Source organism: Salvia miltiorrhiza, chromosome 8, assembly GCF_028751815.1.
Source record: "Salvia miltiorrhiza cultivar Shanhuang (shh) chromosome 8, IMPLAD_Smil_shh, whole genome shotgun sequence".
Taxonomy (NCBI): Eukaryota; Viridiplantae; Streptophyta; class Magnoliopsida; order Lamiales; family Lamiaceae; genus Salvia; species Salvia miltiorrhiza.
Genome location: NC_080394.1, coordinates 58,377,994 through 58,394,886, shown reverse-complemented (window position 1 = coordinate 58,394,886; position 16,893 = coordinate 58,377,994). Strand labels below are relative to the sequence as shown.

At 38.2% G+C, this 16,893-nt stretch overlaps 4 protein-coding genes across 12 annotated transcripts in view; 3 read left to right on the top strand and 1 right to left on the bottom strand.

The window, feature by feature from the left end:
* The window catches only part of LOC130999608 (nuclear pore complex protein NUP214), an 18,373-nt gene extending 13,068 nt beyond the window's left edge, over positions 1-5,305 (top strand). Inside the window, exons 11-18 of the mRNA XM_057925193.1 lie at positions 1,358-1,415; positions 1,686-1,819; positions 1,912-2,036; positions 2,128-2,446; positions 2,784-2,976; positions 3,065-3,652; positions 3,687-4,841; positions 5,013-5,305. Coding sequence (XP_057781176.1) covers positions 1,358-1,415; positions 1,686-1,819; positions 1,912-2,036; positions 2,128-2,446; positions 2,784-2,976; positions 3,065-3,652; positions 3,687-4,841; positions 5,013-5,122 — 2,682 coding nt within the window. The 3' untranslated portion in view covers positions 5,123-5,305. The remainder of the gene's footprint in view (positions 1-1,357; positions 1,416-1,685; positions 1,820-1,911; positions 2,037-2,127; positions 2,447-2,783; positions 2,977-3,064; positions 3,653-3,686; positions 4,842-5,012) is intronic.
* Positions 5,290-13,235, bottom strand: LOC130999602 (RGS1-HXK1-interacting protein 1). Of its 5 annotated transcripts, none has more exons than XM_057925181.1 (9): positions 13,095-13,235; positions 12,731-12,956; positions 12,601-12,667; positions 12,317-12,394; positions 12,014-12,066; positions 11,678-11,814; positions 11,524-11,588; positions 5,664-5,722; positions 5,290-5,586 (listed from the first exon to the last, which is right to left on the bottom strand). In XM_057925181.1, the coding sequence occupies exons 2-9, from the start codon at positions 12,893-12,895 to the stop codon at positions 5,536-5,538; spliced, it is 675 nt and encodes a 224-aa protein (XP_057781164.1). In that variant the 5' UTR covers positions 12,896-12,956; positions 13,095-13,235; the 3' UTR covers positions 5,290-5,535. The 5 variants fall into 5 exon arrangements, with proteins under 5 accessions (XP_057781164.1, XP_057781163.1, XP_057781162.1 ...); XM_057925180.1 differs by having other exon boundaries at positions 13,072-13,212; XM_057925179.1 differs by lacking the exons at positions 5,290-5,586; positions 5,664-5,722 and having other exon boundaries at positions 11,163-11,588; positions 13,095-13,227.
* Positions 13,198-16,893, top strand: LOC130999606 (uncharacterized). 5 transcript variants are annotated; one of them, XR_009093545.1, is made up of 3 exons: positions 13,198-13,758; positions 13,968-14,106; positions 14,236-14,423. XR_009093545.1 is itself a non-coding variant. In XM_057925191.1 (3 exons), the coding sequence occupies exons 1-2, from the start codon at positions 13,198-13,200 to the stop codon at positions 14,028-14,030; spliced, it is 624 nt and encodes a 207-aa protein (XP_057781174.1). In that variant the 3' UTR covers position 14,031; positions 15,743-16,893. The 5 variants fall into 5 exon arrangements, 4 of the variants coding, with proteins under 4 accessions (XP_057781174.1, XP_057781172.1, XP_057781171.1 ...); XM_057925191.1 differs by lacking the exon at positions 14,236-14,423 and adding an exon at positions 15,743-16,893 and having other exon boundaries at positions 13,968-14,031; XM_057925189.1 differs by having other exon boundaries at positions 13,968-14,031.
* LOC130999599 (E3 ubiquitin-protein ligase SIRP1) lies at positions 15,782-16,893 on the top strand. Its single transcript, XM_057925172.1, is given in 3 exon segments — positions 15,782-15,886; positions 15,888-16,565; positions 16,567-16,893. Coding segments are annotated over 3 exon segments (1,020 nt in total). The 3' UTR covers positions 16,804-16,893.

Below are 16,893 nucleotides of genomic sequence, written 5' to 3'. Positions count from 1 at the left end.
CTAATTGATCTGTGAGACTCTTATCCTCTGTGAACTTATATGAGTATAGCAGTTGTTTCATGTATAGCCTATTAGCAACAGATTTCGTCATGTATAAAGAATGGAGTTTGTTCCATACCTTCAGTGCAGAGTCTTCTTTTGCCACTTCACGTAACACCTTGTCGCCGAGGCACAAGATTATGGCACTGTGTGCCCTCTGATCAACCTCCTCTAAGTTGATCTTAGATCCACCCTCTTCCTTTGGTTTCTCTTTCATCTTTCCTTCATCAAGTGCAATTGCAAGACCTTGTTGAATAAGAATCGCATGCATCTTGATTTTCCAAGGAGTGAAATCGTTCTTCCCATTGAATTTTTTGGCTTTAAATTTGGCTGTTGACATCTCTTCAGTTAAAACGCTCTGCGTCTTAGATAAGCAGCTCACCGGCGATCAGAAAATAAAACTGCCGGCGTGGATCCGATCCCAATCTCCCGATTCCCACAGACGGTGCCAACTGATAATTCAAGAAGTTGAATCAACGAATACTTGAAGATCGGATTTAAGCGATGTAACAGTAAAAGTAACAAGCAAGAAACTGAATCAAATGAAGAACAATACACAGGATTTTACGTGGTTCGGATTTAAAATCCTTCGTCCACGGCGGAAGAGATGAAGTATATTATTGAGTATCAACAAGCACTCAGTTTTACAGACTCAAGATCGAGCATCACAGCTACACCTTGGTGTCGATTATCATTCTCTCGCTTTCTGTACAAAACCACAATCTCAGCTCAAAACAAGAAGAAAAAACTCTCTGTGATAATGAGCTAACTTCTAACCTATATATCTCATGCACACATGCACATACCGAAGGTGTGACTCAACTTTAACTAACTATACTCAACTTTAGTTAATAGCAGCAGAGTCCTTCAAGTATATAAGATATACAAGTTGAGGCCACAAACTTCACAGTGGTGGTACATAGTGTTACATTGTCTCAAGGATTATGTCTTGTCAACCATGATTACTGGTGAAGGTAACCGGCTATCTAGATGTCACAGGGTATCTATACCCTAGTAGATACTGAGGGAGAAAACATTCAAGTGCTGAACTGTGTGGGATACAAGAATAAGACCCCATAAAACCATGATAAACCATTTTTCTGTATGTCAGTAGAGTTAATATGATTTTGTATATTTAGTGGTGATATAAAGAATTCCAAAATTTATTGGTAGTCCCATTTTTAATTTTATTCAAATGAAGCTCCCTTACAACCTTGTAACTTTGTAGAGATCAGCTTAAAGTTGTTTAGCTTATTGTATGTTCGAGTCTTTCATAATTTTACTGATTTTTTCTCTCTCTCTCTTGGCTATTATGCAGGGCTTATTGAATGAGAAACTTGGGGAAACTCAAGTTTTGCTTGAGAAGACAGTGGAAGGTTAGATCCTACCTTCTATTGATAAAGTTTGTAATGCAAAGTTAATGTTGTATATGCCTGTGCCCCTTCGTAAAAGATCTTTCTTCCTGTTGCATTTGGTCCTCTCTGAAAGGAGGCCCCCCATGATTGAAGTATTTAATCTGCTGCAATATTCCTTATGAACCTTGTTGGTCTTTGTTGCTGCCTAAAGTTTTGATGTGCTAAATTTCTCTAATGCGTAAAGCATTTGTTATTGTTTCTGAAGTTAATGGGTTCATAGTTCTATTTCAGTTTTGGCAAGGAAAATATACATGGAAGGGTTGTTCAAACAAACAACAGATAAAAAATATTGGGAATTTTGGAACCGTAAAAAATTGAGTTCGGAGCTGGAACTGAAACAGAGACGTATATTAGAACTGAACCAGGTACATTATGGTTGATTTTAACTGCGAGCTCTCCAGATTACTTTTCTATTTCCCATTAAGACTAGTTTTGTTTTGTTTTTTCCTCAAACCAGGAATTGACCAATAAGTTGATTGAATTAGAGAGACATTTCAATTCTCTGGAGTTTAATAAGTTTCGTGAAAATGAAGGAACCCAAAGGGATCGCAGAGCTTTGCAGAATAGGCAAGGACGTTCAAGGTATTGCAGACTAATGTTGTGTATATATCTACATATACACACATATATTATGCATCTACACTACATTGAAACAGAAGTGTCTCTGTTGCAGGCAAATTCAATCCTTACACAGTGTACATAATACAGTAACTGCACAACTATCGGTTGCTGAGCAGCTCTCTGGGTGTCTCTCAAAACAAATGGCTGCTTTGTGTATTGAGTCTTCTGGAAAACATGATGTCAAGAAGCAGCTTTTTGAATCCATTGGTCTCACATATGTTGGTGATACTGAAAGATTCCCAGCTAGGAATAGGACCTCTATCGCTTCAGGCTCTATTGATGCTAAAGAACAGTCTAGAAGAAACCAATCTAGCTACCCCAAGGGCAGTGAACCAAAAACTGCGAGGAGGCACCGTGACACTCTTGACCGTGTAATGTTTCTTGGTATTTGTTATATTGATGTGCCATTTTGAGTTTACTATAAAAATTGAATGATTTGCTCAAATACTGGTTACTATGCACTGTGACTGTTTGTTTAGAAGTCATGTTTATGATCCTATAATGGAAACAGATATAGGACCTTTACGGCTTTACTTTTACCATAGGAAGGAAAAGCATAATGGTAAGAGAGTGCACACATGTACTTGGGAATTTATTCTATGAATCTGCATCCTTCCAGTCCTTATTAATTTTGTTTTTCTTCTCACTTTGGTAATGCTATTATTCAAAAATCTGTTTGTGATGCATTTCTTTCACAACTAAATGCAGAGCTGGGCGAGCTTTGACCCTCCAAAATCAACTGTAAAGAGGGCGCTGAAAGAAGATTATGAGAAGGGAAGTCCTAATCGGTCATTGCTAAACATCAATAAACAATATCTCAGTCCTCGGAAGAAATCAGAGGTTTCTCATTCAGAACTTTCAAATACCTCTGGAGCTTTTCTGAAGCATTACAAAAGCAAAGGTATGATGAAGGTTTAACTGGAATATTTATGAGGTCTCGCGGTTTGATAAAATAAACTCACAAATGAGTCTATTTCATAAACTTGTAGAGTTTACAACTTCAGCAGAACAGTTCACTGACAGTGCATCATCTTTGCTCCATGCGACCCCTGGATTTCAAGAACGTGCAATTCAAGGATCATCGACTAAGAGTCCTTCTGCATGGCTACCACCGTCCATTTCACAGACAAGAATGAGTCAGAACCTTGAACTGGGTGCTTCCGGACTTGAAGATGACAAAACAAAGAGTAGCCTACCTTCTTCTACTGGAACAAAATACTCTTTTGCTGCAAGCGAGTCTAAATTTCTCCAGCAGTCTGACACAAGCTTCCGTCCGTTAACATCAATGCCTGAGCAGTTTCTGACTCCACCCTTTGGCTCGACTGAGAATTTAGATCACTTAAAGGCAACGTTAACATCAATGCCTGAGCAATCTCTGACTTCACCCTTTGGCTCGACTGGGAATTTAGGTCACTTAAAGGCAGCAACCAAGGATCAGAAGAACACTAATCGGGTGTCTGAGACATTATTAGATACTAAATTTCCAGCAACTCTCTCTTCTGCTTTTAGCTCAACGAATCAATCAGAAAAGAGTTTATTCAGTAAAAGTTCTGAAAGGCGAAGCAGTCCTAATGATGGTCAGTACAGCTTCTAGCCCCCTGCAATCATCAGTATTGGGTTTTTCATCACCGTTGAGTAATAATTATCCATCACCCTCCTTGGTGTCAAAAGCAAGTTCATCAACATTATTTCCTGAAACTCGTTTCGGTTCTGAAGCCAAGAAGGATGTGTCAGAGCAGCAGACATCAGTTTCTTCAGCAGTTACTTTGCCTTCTATGTTGCCTTCATTGATTGACAGGAGCAATTCTGCATCTGTATCCTCTTCGAACGTTATCAAATCGGAACCTTCTTTGGCAATGTGTGGATCAAAAACGGAGGTACAGACTAAGGTTGATACTATTCCTTCAAATACTGAAACGGGTGCTAAGATGCAGACTTCAATTGATTTACCAACCAATTCCATGTCTGAGAGTCAAAATGATGTGGGTGGCTCATCAGAGAATTCTTTTGTTCAATCAGTTATTAAAGCAGAAATTCCTTCAGCAACTGTAGCAGTTTCAGCAGTTGCACTATCAAGGGAAGGGATTAATGGAAGCATGGAAAGTGCTATTTCAAATTCTTCTCATGAGGAGGAAATGGAGGAAGAAGCCCCTGAGACGGATCAGACAACTAATATCACATTTGCAAACCTTGGTGGGTTTGGCATTGGGGCAACTCAAAACTCGACCACTGCAAAAGCAAATCCATTTGGTGTAGCAGCCCTTAACAAAGATTCAACTCCTGCTACCTCCCCATTTATGATGACTGCATCCAGTGGTGAGCTGTTTCGCCCTGCGTCTTTCAACTTCCAACCATCACAACCTTTGCAGCCAACAACTGGGAACTTCTCTGGAGGATTTAGTTCTGGTAATGTTGGTCAAGTTTCAGCTGCAGCTGGATTTGGGCAACCTGCAAACGTAGGAGCTGGCCAACAAGCTCTAGGCTCAGTGCTTGGTTCTTTTGGACAGTCTAGGCAGCTTGGGACAGGTATACCTGGAAGCAATGCTGGCTTTGGGCGTGGATTTACAGCTGCTCCTTCAGGTGGCGGATTTGGAAGTCTTGCGACAGGTGGTGGCGGTTTTGCTGCTGCGGCGACAGCTGCTGGAGGATTCGCTGCCGCTGCAGCAGGGGGTGGATTTGCTGCCGCTGCAGCAGGGGGAGGATTTGCTGCTGCTGCTGGTAGTGCTAATGCTGGAGGCGGGTTTATGTCTTCTGCGACAGGTTCAGGTAAATGCTATGCAGTTCAAGGTTATGTTATTCTTTTGCTATTTGCAATGCTGTTTCTTTGGAGAAGTTGCTTTCTCCGAGTGAAATATTATTAGGTTAAGGGCTTCTTTTAGAATATTTAGCTGTGAAATAGGCATGGTTATAACTTATTGTATTGTGCAAAATTGAAAGGTGGTGGCTTTGGAGCTTTTGGCAATCAGGCTGGTAGTGGTGCCTTCGGCAGCAGCGGTTCAGGAACTGGAAGACCTCCGTCGCAACTGTTTACACAGATGAGGAAATAGTTTGCTGCTGTATGTATGAGAGAATGATGCAACAACTGTCTCCTTAGTTTACTCATCATACACTATTCGTATCTGTAGATTTACTTGAAAATATGATGCATATCATTTTGAGCAGTCTAAACTTCAGCAGTAATTATTGCATATAAGACGAGCAGAAATGAAGATGATTTCTTGAGATCGACATTGATTATATCCTCTTAAAATCCTCCCAAAATATTTATTATTTCAGTATGAGATTGATGGCCAAATGCAATATAAAGGTAATATCTCATCATGAAACAGAGTCACAACTCTCTGTTATCTCGAAATTGACATGTATTCCTAGAATGGTTAGCACCAATCAAAATTTCAACGTCTCTTCCAGTCCAAATTTCTACACGGGAATTCCTAAATCGTTAATCTTAAAAATCTTTTTATCCATTGCTGATCTTTGCTGCCGTAGATGTGATGCCTATAGAAGCAACCTGGTTCAGATACAAAGCATGGACACATAAATACCTCAACAAAGGCACAATTGTATTAACAACTTTGATAAACTTACATCTGCCCGTAGCTTCAAAGCCTCCCTACCAGGGATTTCTCGCAACAGATCCATCAAATCTGTGCAGTAAATATAGGAGAAACAAAAAAAATGAAACGGTCATTTAAGGTCCAGGTACAACGATTTACATACAATTGCAGCAACCTCCAACTACTGATCAAATAGAGCTTTGAACCAACAAGATAAAACAAGCAAAATATTGGTTAACTTTGATTATATTCTATTTATGCAATTGCTTATCTATGGGGGATAAGTAGATTTGCTCAACTCGTAAAAAAGGATGAGACTTGAGTGTTCATGGGCTCTCAAACAAAGCACTACTCCTTTGTTAAGAAACAAAGAAGTTATATTTAATTTACTAAAACTGGGACTTTGTTGTGGGGGTAGGGGAAATGACAACCTCTAGGGCACACGGAAGAGCATCAAAAGTTCAATCTATACTTACTCGTGGAAATGACTTTACAATTTTGGTGCTGGATAGCTTCTGCTTTCCAGATTTCTATAAACAATAGCCTTCTAGATAGGCTGACAAGTTACAGTGTTCATAAGAATCATTTCACCGTTAAGATACTAAAAAAAATTTACGACCTAAAACTTCTGAAGATCTGGTGTATTTTTTGTGCCCACATAGATTATTATTTCATCCCAAGCACTCTCCTGGTTGGAAACATTCTTGGATGGTGATCGACATAAGATGGATTGCTCGAGTATAGCATCATTTCTTGCAATCTATCTATGTGACCATTCCAAGAATCAAAATTTAGGTGAAAACACACACACATATACACAAACAAAGACACCTGCTACATTAACCAGAAAATTCACTTTCATAATCCTGAAGTTCAATTGCAAATCACTAATTTTTCTTTTCTGACAAGGATCCACAAGTCCAAGTTTGCCATCGAGCGGATTAGTAGGTGATATATAAATAAGGGACATGCCATTAGTTAGGGTAATGCAAGGATAAACCTTATAATCAGCTGAATTAATGGGGGGCAGGTGAGTGCCTCTTAGATCAATCATTAGTAGGTTGTCTTTAAAGCCCATAGTTAGTAGGTACTACCTTCGTCCACCAAGAGTGTAGCACAATTACCTGATTGGGCACCCACGAAGAGTGTAGCACTTTCCTTTCTGGGACATGACCCACTATCTTGATTCAACCACAACCACTTATTTCTACTTTGTGAAGAATCCAACGTCGATAGTTTCTAAGATTTTAATTGAGTAATTTAATTGATTTACATTAGGTTACTTTTCTCTTCTCTCATAATTTCTATTCAATCCATTAAAGTATGTGGTGGATTGGCCTATATTACCTTTATCTGTAAGCTATCATCAAAAGTAAACACTTCATTAAGTTCTCACTTATAAGGGTTTAGGATTTCTGTCTTCTATATGTTTTTTCTAGCATGAAACTGGTAATAAGCTGATCAGCTCTATATGGATCTAAAAATTGCCTACTTTGGCAGTTATGTTGCAGTGCTTAATTGATGCATCGACGAAGGGAAATCGATACATAAACTCTTATCTGAGGTTTGATTCTTGTTACTTCCCTTTTATATTTTGATCGAAATATATGATGACTAATTTGATGGATTATTTTGACACAGTTGTGATGACTCGTGCTTGATTATTGAAGTTGGTTGTCTGATTTTAAAATGCAATCTAATGTCTATAAACATCAATGACATGCTGTCTACTTGTGCTTGAGAAACTCATTCAAAACTTTAATTCACTCAAGTACAACATACCCCCCCAAAAAATGAATCATGCTGGGAAGTGGGAATCACTCACTCTGTTGACTTCATGTTATAAGTTGACAAGTCAAATTAACTTTATAAACAATAAAAAATCACCTCCTTTATAGTTCTTACTTCTTGCAGGATACATCTTGCATTTTGAGTTTTGTTATTCATGGAGTCAATTGAAAAATCTTTAAAGCATTTATTTTTTTTAGTTTTGGAACAAAATAATTCTGTGTTTTCATAAACATAGAATTATCAGTTGCATCATAATTAAATTTGGAGAAGCAATAAAATCGCCTATTTTTATTTAAATACATGCGTATGATGTGCAGTCTATTCTACATCAGCTAAACATGTCATCCAAAGTACTTATTAATCTAAATTGATTAATTTATTTTGGTGTTAGTTGTGAGTTTTGTCAAGTATGGGATATAACTCTAATTTTCGTTGTGTTATTGTTTAACATAACTTTTCTCTTCACCTCCATATAATTATTTTGTAAACCATAATTCCACGCACAATTATGATCAAATAGTATAATTTAATATTGTAGATTTAACTCATATTTAAGTTAAAATAAATATTTATTTGCATAATGTAATTTTTTATTAATTATTAAAAATAATATTAGCATGAGTACTGCACAAGCTTCCAACTCTTTATCTTAAGAGATAGAAACCTATATTCGGGTGTGCACGTCTGATATAAATATTCTGTCATAACACCACATATTACACAACATGAAAATGAATCAGAATATAATTTTTATATTAATATGTTTATATTCATATATTGCCACTAATGAGGTATATGTAACCAAAAAAAAAAAAAGTAAGCAAAATGTAAGTGATTTGAATTGTAAGTAATACATTCTTTTAAGATAGAATGTAGTTAATATATTATGATAAATCATCAATATTTTTTTAAAATTTTATTATTTGTCTATTTAGATTTATTGATGAATTAAAAAATATGTCGGAATGCATTCATTGTGGTGCTAGAAGATTTGAATATAAATTTCCTATTTTTTGTCAACTTAGGTCAACGAGTATACAATTCTCCACAAACAGATCAAGTTGCAGCTATACAAGTTGAGAGAAATATTGAAAATATTCCAGTATAGCGGAATATTGTAGTTCATGTTCATTCCCCCGTTTGACATAACTTTAGCACTTTGGCAATACAGGTTTTAACAAAAAAGTTAGTGAATGTAGTTTTAATAAATAAAGGATCACACCATGTATAAAATGAGTGTTGAGGTTGAATTAAGTGTGGGTCATGATTGATTTTTTTTTTTTTTTTTTTTGTAGATAAGGATATTTGTAAGAGTAAAGCATAAGGGTAGATGGGAGGGGCTATGTCCTAAAAAGAAAACTGATATATATACTTTTGGCGAACACTAAAAATGAAAAAGGATTTATACTTGTGGCGGACGGATAGAATACTATGAATGTTATGATCCATTACAATATCCACTTCTTTCGTTAAAGGGCAAAACATGTTGGCCTCAAAATATTAAAAAGATTGATCACACGTCTTCAGTTCGTAACACAAATTCTATTTAAGCTTCTACTATATTACCAAGAACCATACTGGAGGCGATATTATCTCCAATGAAGAATAAGATATCTCTATTAACTTAAAGGACATGATAGAGTGACAATTCATATAACTTAAGACGATGAGCCACATCAAATTTATGAAATTAAACAATTTCAAGATGCATGATGGGTATCTGCACAAGAGGCAATGTGGAGAATTTATGAATTTGGGGCACAAGAGGCAATGTGGAGAATATATGGAGAATATATGAATTTGGTTTGAATGATATTTCTCCAACAATTATCAACTTACAACTTCATCTTCCTAATAAACAATTTGTAGCCTATCACACGACTGGAAAATCTTTTATGTCGGGATCATGTTTAAAAAAGGCCTAAATGCCCAAAAATCCTATAACTATAGTCCTTATCGCGTTTTGCATCGATTTCAAAAATTCTGCCTCAGTATATCACAATTCACAACTAATCCTCCAGTCGCGATTTACATCCGGTGAAGTTTTTGGCAACCGAATTTAATCTACGTGGCATTTTTTTGGTGACAAAGGTGATAATAGTCTATATGGCAATTACCTGTTATTTTTATTATTTTTTAAATGGCGTGTAGTGAAACGACATCGTTTTGCGTTGCACAAAACGACGTTTCATGTTATTGCTGAGAGATACATATGCGTAAAAAAATTGGGGGTTTTCCCCTTTGCCAATGGCTTGTGAGCCATTATTGCTCGCAGGAGCTCAAGGAACTCTATCTGGTGAAGTAATTCTGGAGAGATTGGCGATTGTCCATTTGCAGAGGGCGGAGCAGTCACCGCGCTGCCCGACGGAGACGGTGCAGTCGCGCAACAGATCCTCGACCGCCGTGGAGAACTCCTCCAGGTGCTTGTCAGGAGGAGGGCAGCGCCACAGCGGAGTCCTATGTGAAGACAACAACGTCGTTTTGACCAGAATGGATTCATTGCTTATTGAACTCTACCGCTTGGTCTAGGTTTTCTTTTTCGATGGGAATTGCCCAAATTTTCCTACCATTGATTGGCATTTTTTCCGATTTGGGAGAGATTTGGCATGATTTTAGAATTGGAGCTGGGATTTCTGGATTTCTATGAAAGAGGGATAGCCGATCTAAAATTAGGGATCCACTTGGGAGTTGCCCGTCGATCTGGAGAGAACAGCCAGTGGTGGGGCAGTAGAATGCTAGATTCTCGCCGGAGAATCTATGGAGAAGAGATCAGCTTAGGATAACAGCGTGATTTTCTTAGGATTTTTGTTGAGAAGAGATGGATTTTGTTTGCGGAGAATCGATGATGCTCGAAAATTCTGAAATTGAAGCCAAAGAAACCCTAGTTATAAGATTAGGGTTCTTAATTTTAAAAATAACAAAAACGACGACGTTTTGGTAGTAATAAAATCAAATAAACGTGAGTCAAAGCGACGTCGTGTTGCCTATCGGAATTCTATGCCAATTCAGCTTCAATTTTGCCGAAAATCTACATAGAGTGCAAATCGCGACTGGAGGGTTAGTTGTGATATACTGAGGCAGAATTTCTGAAATCGATGCAAAACGCGAGAAGGCCTATAGTTATAGGATTCTTGGGTATTTAGCCCTTTAAAAAACAATACTAATTGAATATTTTTATATATGTGCTACAAGTGAAAATAAGAAGAAAAGTTCCCCAATCGTTAAGATCAAACAAAATAAAATAAAATAAATTAAAAGTTCATTTTGGTTCGTTCTTTTAGATAATTTATGACATTTTTCATAGATATTTTTGGAATTTTATTTAAACGTATATTATGAATATTAGTTTGTTACATCTAATATATTCATCAATAATTTATAGCTTCATGTTTTAAATTTTAATACACAAATAAGTCAATTTGCTAAATTCAATTAATAAAATCATTTAAAACTATATAATAATATCCATATATTTCATTTTTATCATATAAAATGATATTAGTTACACATTCAAATTATATAAGTAATATCTATATATTTACATCCATCAGATAACGTAATGTTTGTTAAATGTGCGACGCACATTCTTTCTCCTAGTAGGGGTAAAATAGGCTATTCACATATTGTGCCCAAGGCTCTTTTTATATTAGTATAGATATATATGCATATAATATAGTCATATGTGCATACTTGAGCGGCATTCATTAGCCGATAGAAGTAAAGAGACCGCGAACACAAATTCCAAACCAAGAGGAATTATATTGATATTCAAAAGACAAACTACAACAGAAGATGAACTCTCTTTCTCTGTGAATGAATCTAAGCTAAACCTATAGCTTTCAAGGGATGGGTTTTTTGGTTTTCCTCAGTCAAGGGCTACTATAGGTGTATGAAATCATTACCTTTGTTTTATTAATGTTTTTGTGTCAGTTTCAATTTTGATTCAACACACTGTAGAAGTGTGTCATAACAAATATGAAATTTAAAGATAGGAAAGGAAAGGCAGCTCTTATTCTCGGTTTCTAAGCTGGCATATTCTAGGTAAAAGTATAGTGGGATTATGAAAAGCAAAGAGAGCCAATAAGAAGAAGAGGCTTTACCCGCAGCTTCTGTTTGTGCCTTATTAACTGATCTAGCAAATCTTTGAATCTGAGTTCCAGCATCCCTACATAATACATATCAATTTGAACATCAGGCACACAGGACGAGAAAGTTCATCCTTGTATGCATAGAGCATTTGAGTTAATGTCCTACCTGAGATCATAATGGCCACGAATCATGTCTCTTTCAGCAAGCACAGAGCGCTGAAGAAGCTTTTTGCTCTCCTTCTTCATTAAGTCAACAGATAGACTCAACTCTTTCAAATTCTTTTCAGCTCTAACAAATTGTGCCTGCACACAATCACATCATAAGGTGAGCTCAGCCCATTTCCCAAAGTGCTGCAACAAAAATGTTGCACCCTTTTCTAAGCTAGCATATTCTAGATAAAAGTATAGTGGGATTGTGAAAATGCTATGCTCATGCAATTAGAACAAGATCAAGGGTGTAATATTAGTTCCATTTCATCCGCATTCATATACAAATATTCACCTCCTCACTCTGAAGTCGACCCAATGTTTGCCGAATCAAAAATCTTCTGGGTCCTACAGACCACAAGCAAAATAAATCAACAACAGTATTGAATAGAGAATCAAGGCTAACCAACCAAAAGAAATACCAAACAAGATATCTCAGCAACCAAGAGAGCATTTCTTATTCAAACAAATTTACCAAATGGTATGGAAAAACTTAAGCCATATCATATATAACCCTAAACATTCAACAATTTATGAGATGTGGCTCTGTCATGCAGAATACCAAGTGCCTTGCTAATATTGAAATAACAATGCGGACCTCGCATAAGGAGGAGGCAGGAAGTAACAGCAACTCCGGCGGTCAGTGCAGGATGTTCTCGTAAGTTCACTAACTCATCTGTACGATAAAATGTAGGAAAAGGTCAAGTAAATTAACATGACAAACAATATTCTTCAGATTATACCGGAATCAATCAAAGAGGATAAACTATTTGAACGTAAATGAATTGAAAAAATTGTGCAAAAAGTGAAAGAAAAATTAAGAACTGATGATCCGAACGATAAAATGAATTGATAATGATAGGAATTAGATGTTAAAGGCACCTTTAACTTTGGTGAAGAAAGCCTCTTCGTAATATCTATACCGAGTTCCGATTTGGGGAACAAAATCCTGCAAAAGGCACATCGGTCATTCGTTGCAGAGAGAGAGGGGGGAGGATCTGATTTAGGTTACCTGGAAAGAGCGGAGATGAGTGGAGGAAGATTGCTGGAGAGTGCGCGCGGAGCGAATGGCGGTGTCGGCCGACTCCTGGACGGTGCGAGGGAGGTCTTCCGATATGTAAGTGCGCCAATCCTGCGGCGGCGGCGGTGGCGGAGATGCATCTTCCTCTTCTCCCATCTTTTTTCGTAACTGCTAGCGACGACGATTCGATATTTTCTGCTCCCCCTTCTTCAAGGCTCTGGACATTTAAGAATCAGATCATTTTAATTTTAATAATAAATATTTAAATAAGTAATTGAATATTACTAATATATTTAATTATTATTATTATTAGTAATTAAAAGAGGAGTGACGTGGGTAAAAGTGTGAGAGCAACAAAGGCAAATAGGCAATGGCGAATCCAATGTAAGCAGCTCAGCAATGGCGTCGGCGCCTGCTTATTCCTTGGATTGATCAATAGAATAGTAATTGATGAGACGATGCGTTGTTGCTGTGGATCGGGATCGCGGCGGTGGATTGGCAACTACGACAAGGTGCAGCGGGTGGCGCTGGTGCTGATCTACGGTCAGATTGGGTGCTCGCTGCTGGGATCGCTCTCCCCGCTCTACAATGGCGTCCTGATCCTCCATTTAGGGGTTTCGCTCTTCGGTCTGGTGGCGGTGGAGAGCAGCAATCAGAGCCTGGCCCGCACATACGCCTTCCTCCTCTTCTGCTCCTTGTTCCTCGACCTCTCATGGTTCTTCCTCTTCTCTCACCAAATCTGGCATTTTCCGGCTGGTATTTACGGACGCTTAGCTGCCTACGCCGTGAAGCTCACTCTCGTGGTGCAGATCGCCGGAGTCTCCGCGAGGTTGTTATCATCCTTGTTATGGATTCAGATGTACAGACTCGGCGGATCAGCTGCCAGAGACGGCGATACCGATGCCGATTTGAGATTCAGTTTTCTCAATCCTGCTGTCCGCCATCCCTACGATGTCATTGATGATGATCCTGCTAATTTCTTGCCTCCTTTTGGAAGGGATGACGCCTCTCGATTTGGGGTATATATGCTAATTTCTTTGTTTGCCATTTCAATATGCTTTCTCCTTCACATACATATCATCATATGCCGAGTCTGATGTGATTCTCTTGTCTTATTTATTGACATGTTTCTTATGAATGAGTCTCAACTAGTTTTAAAGATAAATGGATGATTTATGTGTTGAATTGCAATATAGAGATGAGATGAAGCTTATGTTTGTGATTGCAGGTGCAAGCTATTCAAAATGGTGATGACTCTGGAACTTCCCAGCCCCATTCATTCAAGTTCTGATGTGAGCTACCTTACCTCCAAACTCTTTTCCTTTAATCACTGTTTCTCATTCTGATTAATGGTTTGGATATTTCAGGTGATATTTTTTTATTCAATTAAAGATGAATCTGTACAGCTTCCCATTCTTTAGACCATCCAAGAATCATCTTTTCTCTTTGCATGCCAATGTTTTTCCTTTTTCGTAAAGATATCAATGGCGATGCAGGTGTTGCCATATGACCACGGACCACCCTCTCTCTCTCTCTCTTGGTGTGCAGTGTGGGGGAGTGGGACACGCTGCCACCAAGGATTCGAGGAGTGGCCAGCTAAGCACCACTTCTCATCACACCTTTTTTTTCCATTCTTCATCAACGCCAAAGCAGCAAAACTATTTGAGGCTCATTTTTTCTCCTAGTTTGGTTTATATTCATCACATGATACGCATACAACATGATTTATTTTTATGCTCATTTTGTATAATAAAACCACCGTGTCACAAGCGTGTATCGAAATTCTTCAAACCAGACTATCAAGTAAATAATAATAATAATAATAAAGAGAAGAAGAAAATAATTATATATTGGAGGAGTACGCGGTTTAAGGTAGGTAGTTTCGATTGATTCTTGGTTGAGTCGTCCCATTTTTGGATTTCATGTCAACAACTTCTATTAACTCTTCTTTCTTTCCTCATCTAATCTTTATACTTCAACACTTTTTTCCTATAATAATTAGTAAAGTGTATTGGAAAAATGTTAGCAAAATTTCACATCATAACCTAAATTCATTTAAGTCGGCCAATTGAATATCTCGATATTTGTGAAATAAAAACGAAATAATTGTGCAACCAGATAGGGATATAATAATAATAATAATAATAATAATAATAATAATAATAATAATAATAATAATGGAAGGAGATGGAGATGGAGAGATGGGTCATGATTTGAATAAATAGCAATAACAGTAGATGAGATTCCGACACACAAACACGCGGATGGAGGACAAAATTCAATCCCCAATATCATTTCTGAACCCACAAAGAATTCTGCTCTCCTCTCCTTATCACAAGAATTTTACACCAACATCATCATATCATCATCGGAGAAGAAGAAGAAGAAGAAAAATTGATTCTTTTCTTGTCCCTCCCTGGTATTTATCAATTAATCTTTTATTTTAGAGCTCCTGGGCTTTGACTTCCCCCTTTTTTTATTATTATTATGGATGAATTACTTGAGCTAGCTTGATGATTTGGAAACGGTTATTTTATGGCGGATTGCGTTTTCGAATTGGGCAACACGAGATGTAATTAGCAGAAAATTCTTCAACCTTCTCGATCCTTCTTCTTTGAATGCATCCTTTTCTAGTTTGTTGACTCAATCAGCCGTCGCCGACTTGATTAAATATCCATTTTTTATTATTATTAACAAATACTAAAAGGAAACTTCATTTCTTACGATCTACAACATTTCCTCGATCTGCAGCAAGTTCTAATCCATCTGTGTTTTCTGACTCGAAAAGGGTAAGGAATATGCTGTTCTTTGCTTTCTGTTGATATTAGGTTTGTGCCCTTGTTGACCAGAAAACTTGAATCTTTGATCTGCTTACTAGCTAGATCCTAATTGTTTCTCGTGATTCTTTTGCTTAGAGGTTTTGTTATCTTTTATGCATTTATTCAATTTAGACGTTGACAGAGTTGGACTCTTTAAGTTGAATGATTTCATCTTGATGAACAGGTGAAATCAAGTAGTAAATCAAGTGTTGGTGCAACAAGAATGGAGGAAGCTGAGGCACTAAGATATTGGTGCCACATGTGTTCACAGAATGTGAATCCAGTTTTGGAGATTGATACCATAAAATGCCCCATCTGCCAAAGCGGCTTTTGTGGAAGAAATGGCCACTCCCACTCCAGAAAATGATAGCCCTCCTGATGTTGAATTCGGAGGGCCGGATTCTGATCGCGCCCTCTCCCTCTGGGCGCCCATCCTACTCGGTATGATGGGCAACCAGCGGCGTAGGCGCCGTATGAGGCGCATGGGCTACGAGGAGGGTGAAAACCACCATGATGGGGAGTCCGAGCTTGACCGTGAACTGGAGGCTATAGTGAGGAGGAGGAGGAGCTCAGCCGCGATTCTCCAGCTCCTCCAAGGCATGCGGGCTGGGATACTATCCGAGCCAGAGACGGATCAAGGCAATGATACTACGGATAATGAGAGGGAGAGGGAGAGAGAGCGTGTCATTCTGATCAATCCCTTTAACCAGACCATCATTGTTCAGGGCTCTTACGACCCCGGCAACGAGTCCATAAGCCGTGCACCTATTGGCTCACTAGGCGATTACTTCATTGGGCCGGGGCTCGACTTGCTGCTGCAGCATCTCTCGGAGAATGACCCAAACAGGTACGGGACGCCTCCAGCTCAGAAGGAGGCCGTTGAAGCTTTACCGACTGTGGAAATTGTGGACACACTGCAGTGCTCTGTTTGTTTGGATGACTGTGACATTGGTGATCAAGTTAAGGAGATGCCTTGCAAACATAAGTTCCACAGCAAGTGTATCCTAGCCATGGCTAGAGCTTCATAGCTCGTGTCCCATCTGCAGGCATCAGTTACCTTGTGATGAGTCGAAGCTCGACTCCGACGGGTTGAGAAACGACAGCAATAACAGCGATGCCGGTGATAGAAACGAAAGAGGGCGACACTTCTCTGTTCCTCTCCCATGGCCCTTGAGCAGTTTGTTTTCATCCTCCCCTACTTCAAATGCCAACAACCCAAGCACTTCAAACCGGGATGAGAGTTGATTTCTGGTTAATGTTATATTATGCAAATTACCTTTGTATGTATATAAGCAAATTCCCAAGGCAATAATTAGAAAAGTGACTTGTGTTTTA

Bases quoted from the DNA above. Each gene is read 5' to 3' on its own strand.
- LOC130999606 (XM_057925191.1), top strand. From the start codon at position 13,198: ATGCGTTGTTGCTGTGGATCGGGATCGCGGCGGTGGATTGGCAACTAC. The intron at 13,759-13,967 runs GTATATATGCTA...TTGTGATTGCAG, and splicing joins ATGACGCCTCTCGATTTGGG to GTGCAAGCTATTCAAAATGG.
- LOC130999602 (XM_057925179.1), bottom strand. From the start codon at position 12,895: ATGGGAGAAGAGGAAGATGCATCTCCGCCACCGCCGCCGCCGCAGGAT. The intron at 12,668-12,730 runs GTAACCTAAATC...TGCCTTTTGCAG, and splicing joins CTCATCTCCGCTCTTTCCAG to GATTTTGTTCCCCAAATCGG. The intron at 11,815-12,013 runs GTGAATATTTGT...GATTGTGTGCAG, and splicing joins GTCGACTTCAGAGTGAGGAG to GCACAATTTGTTAGAGCTGA.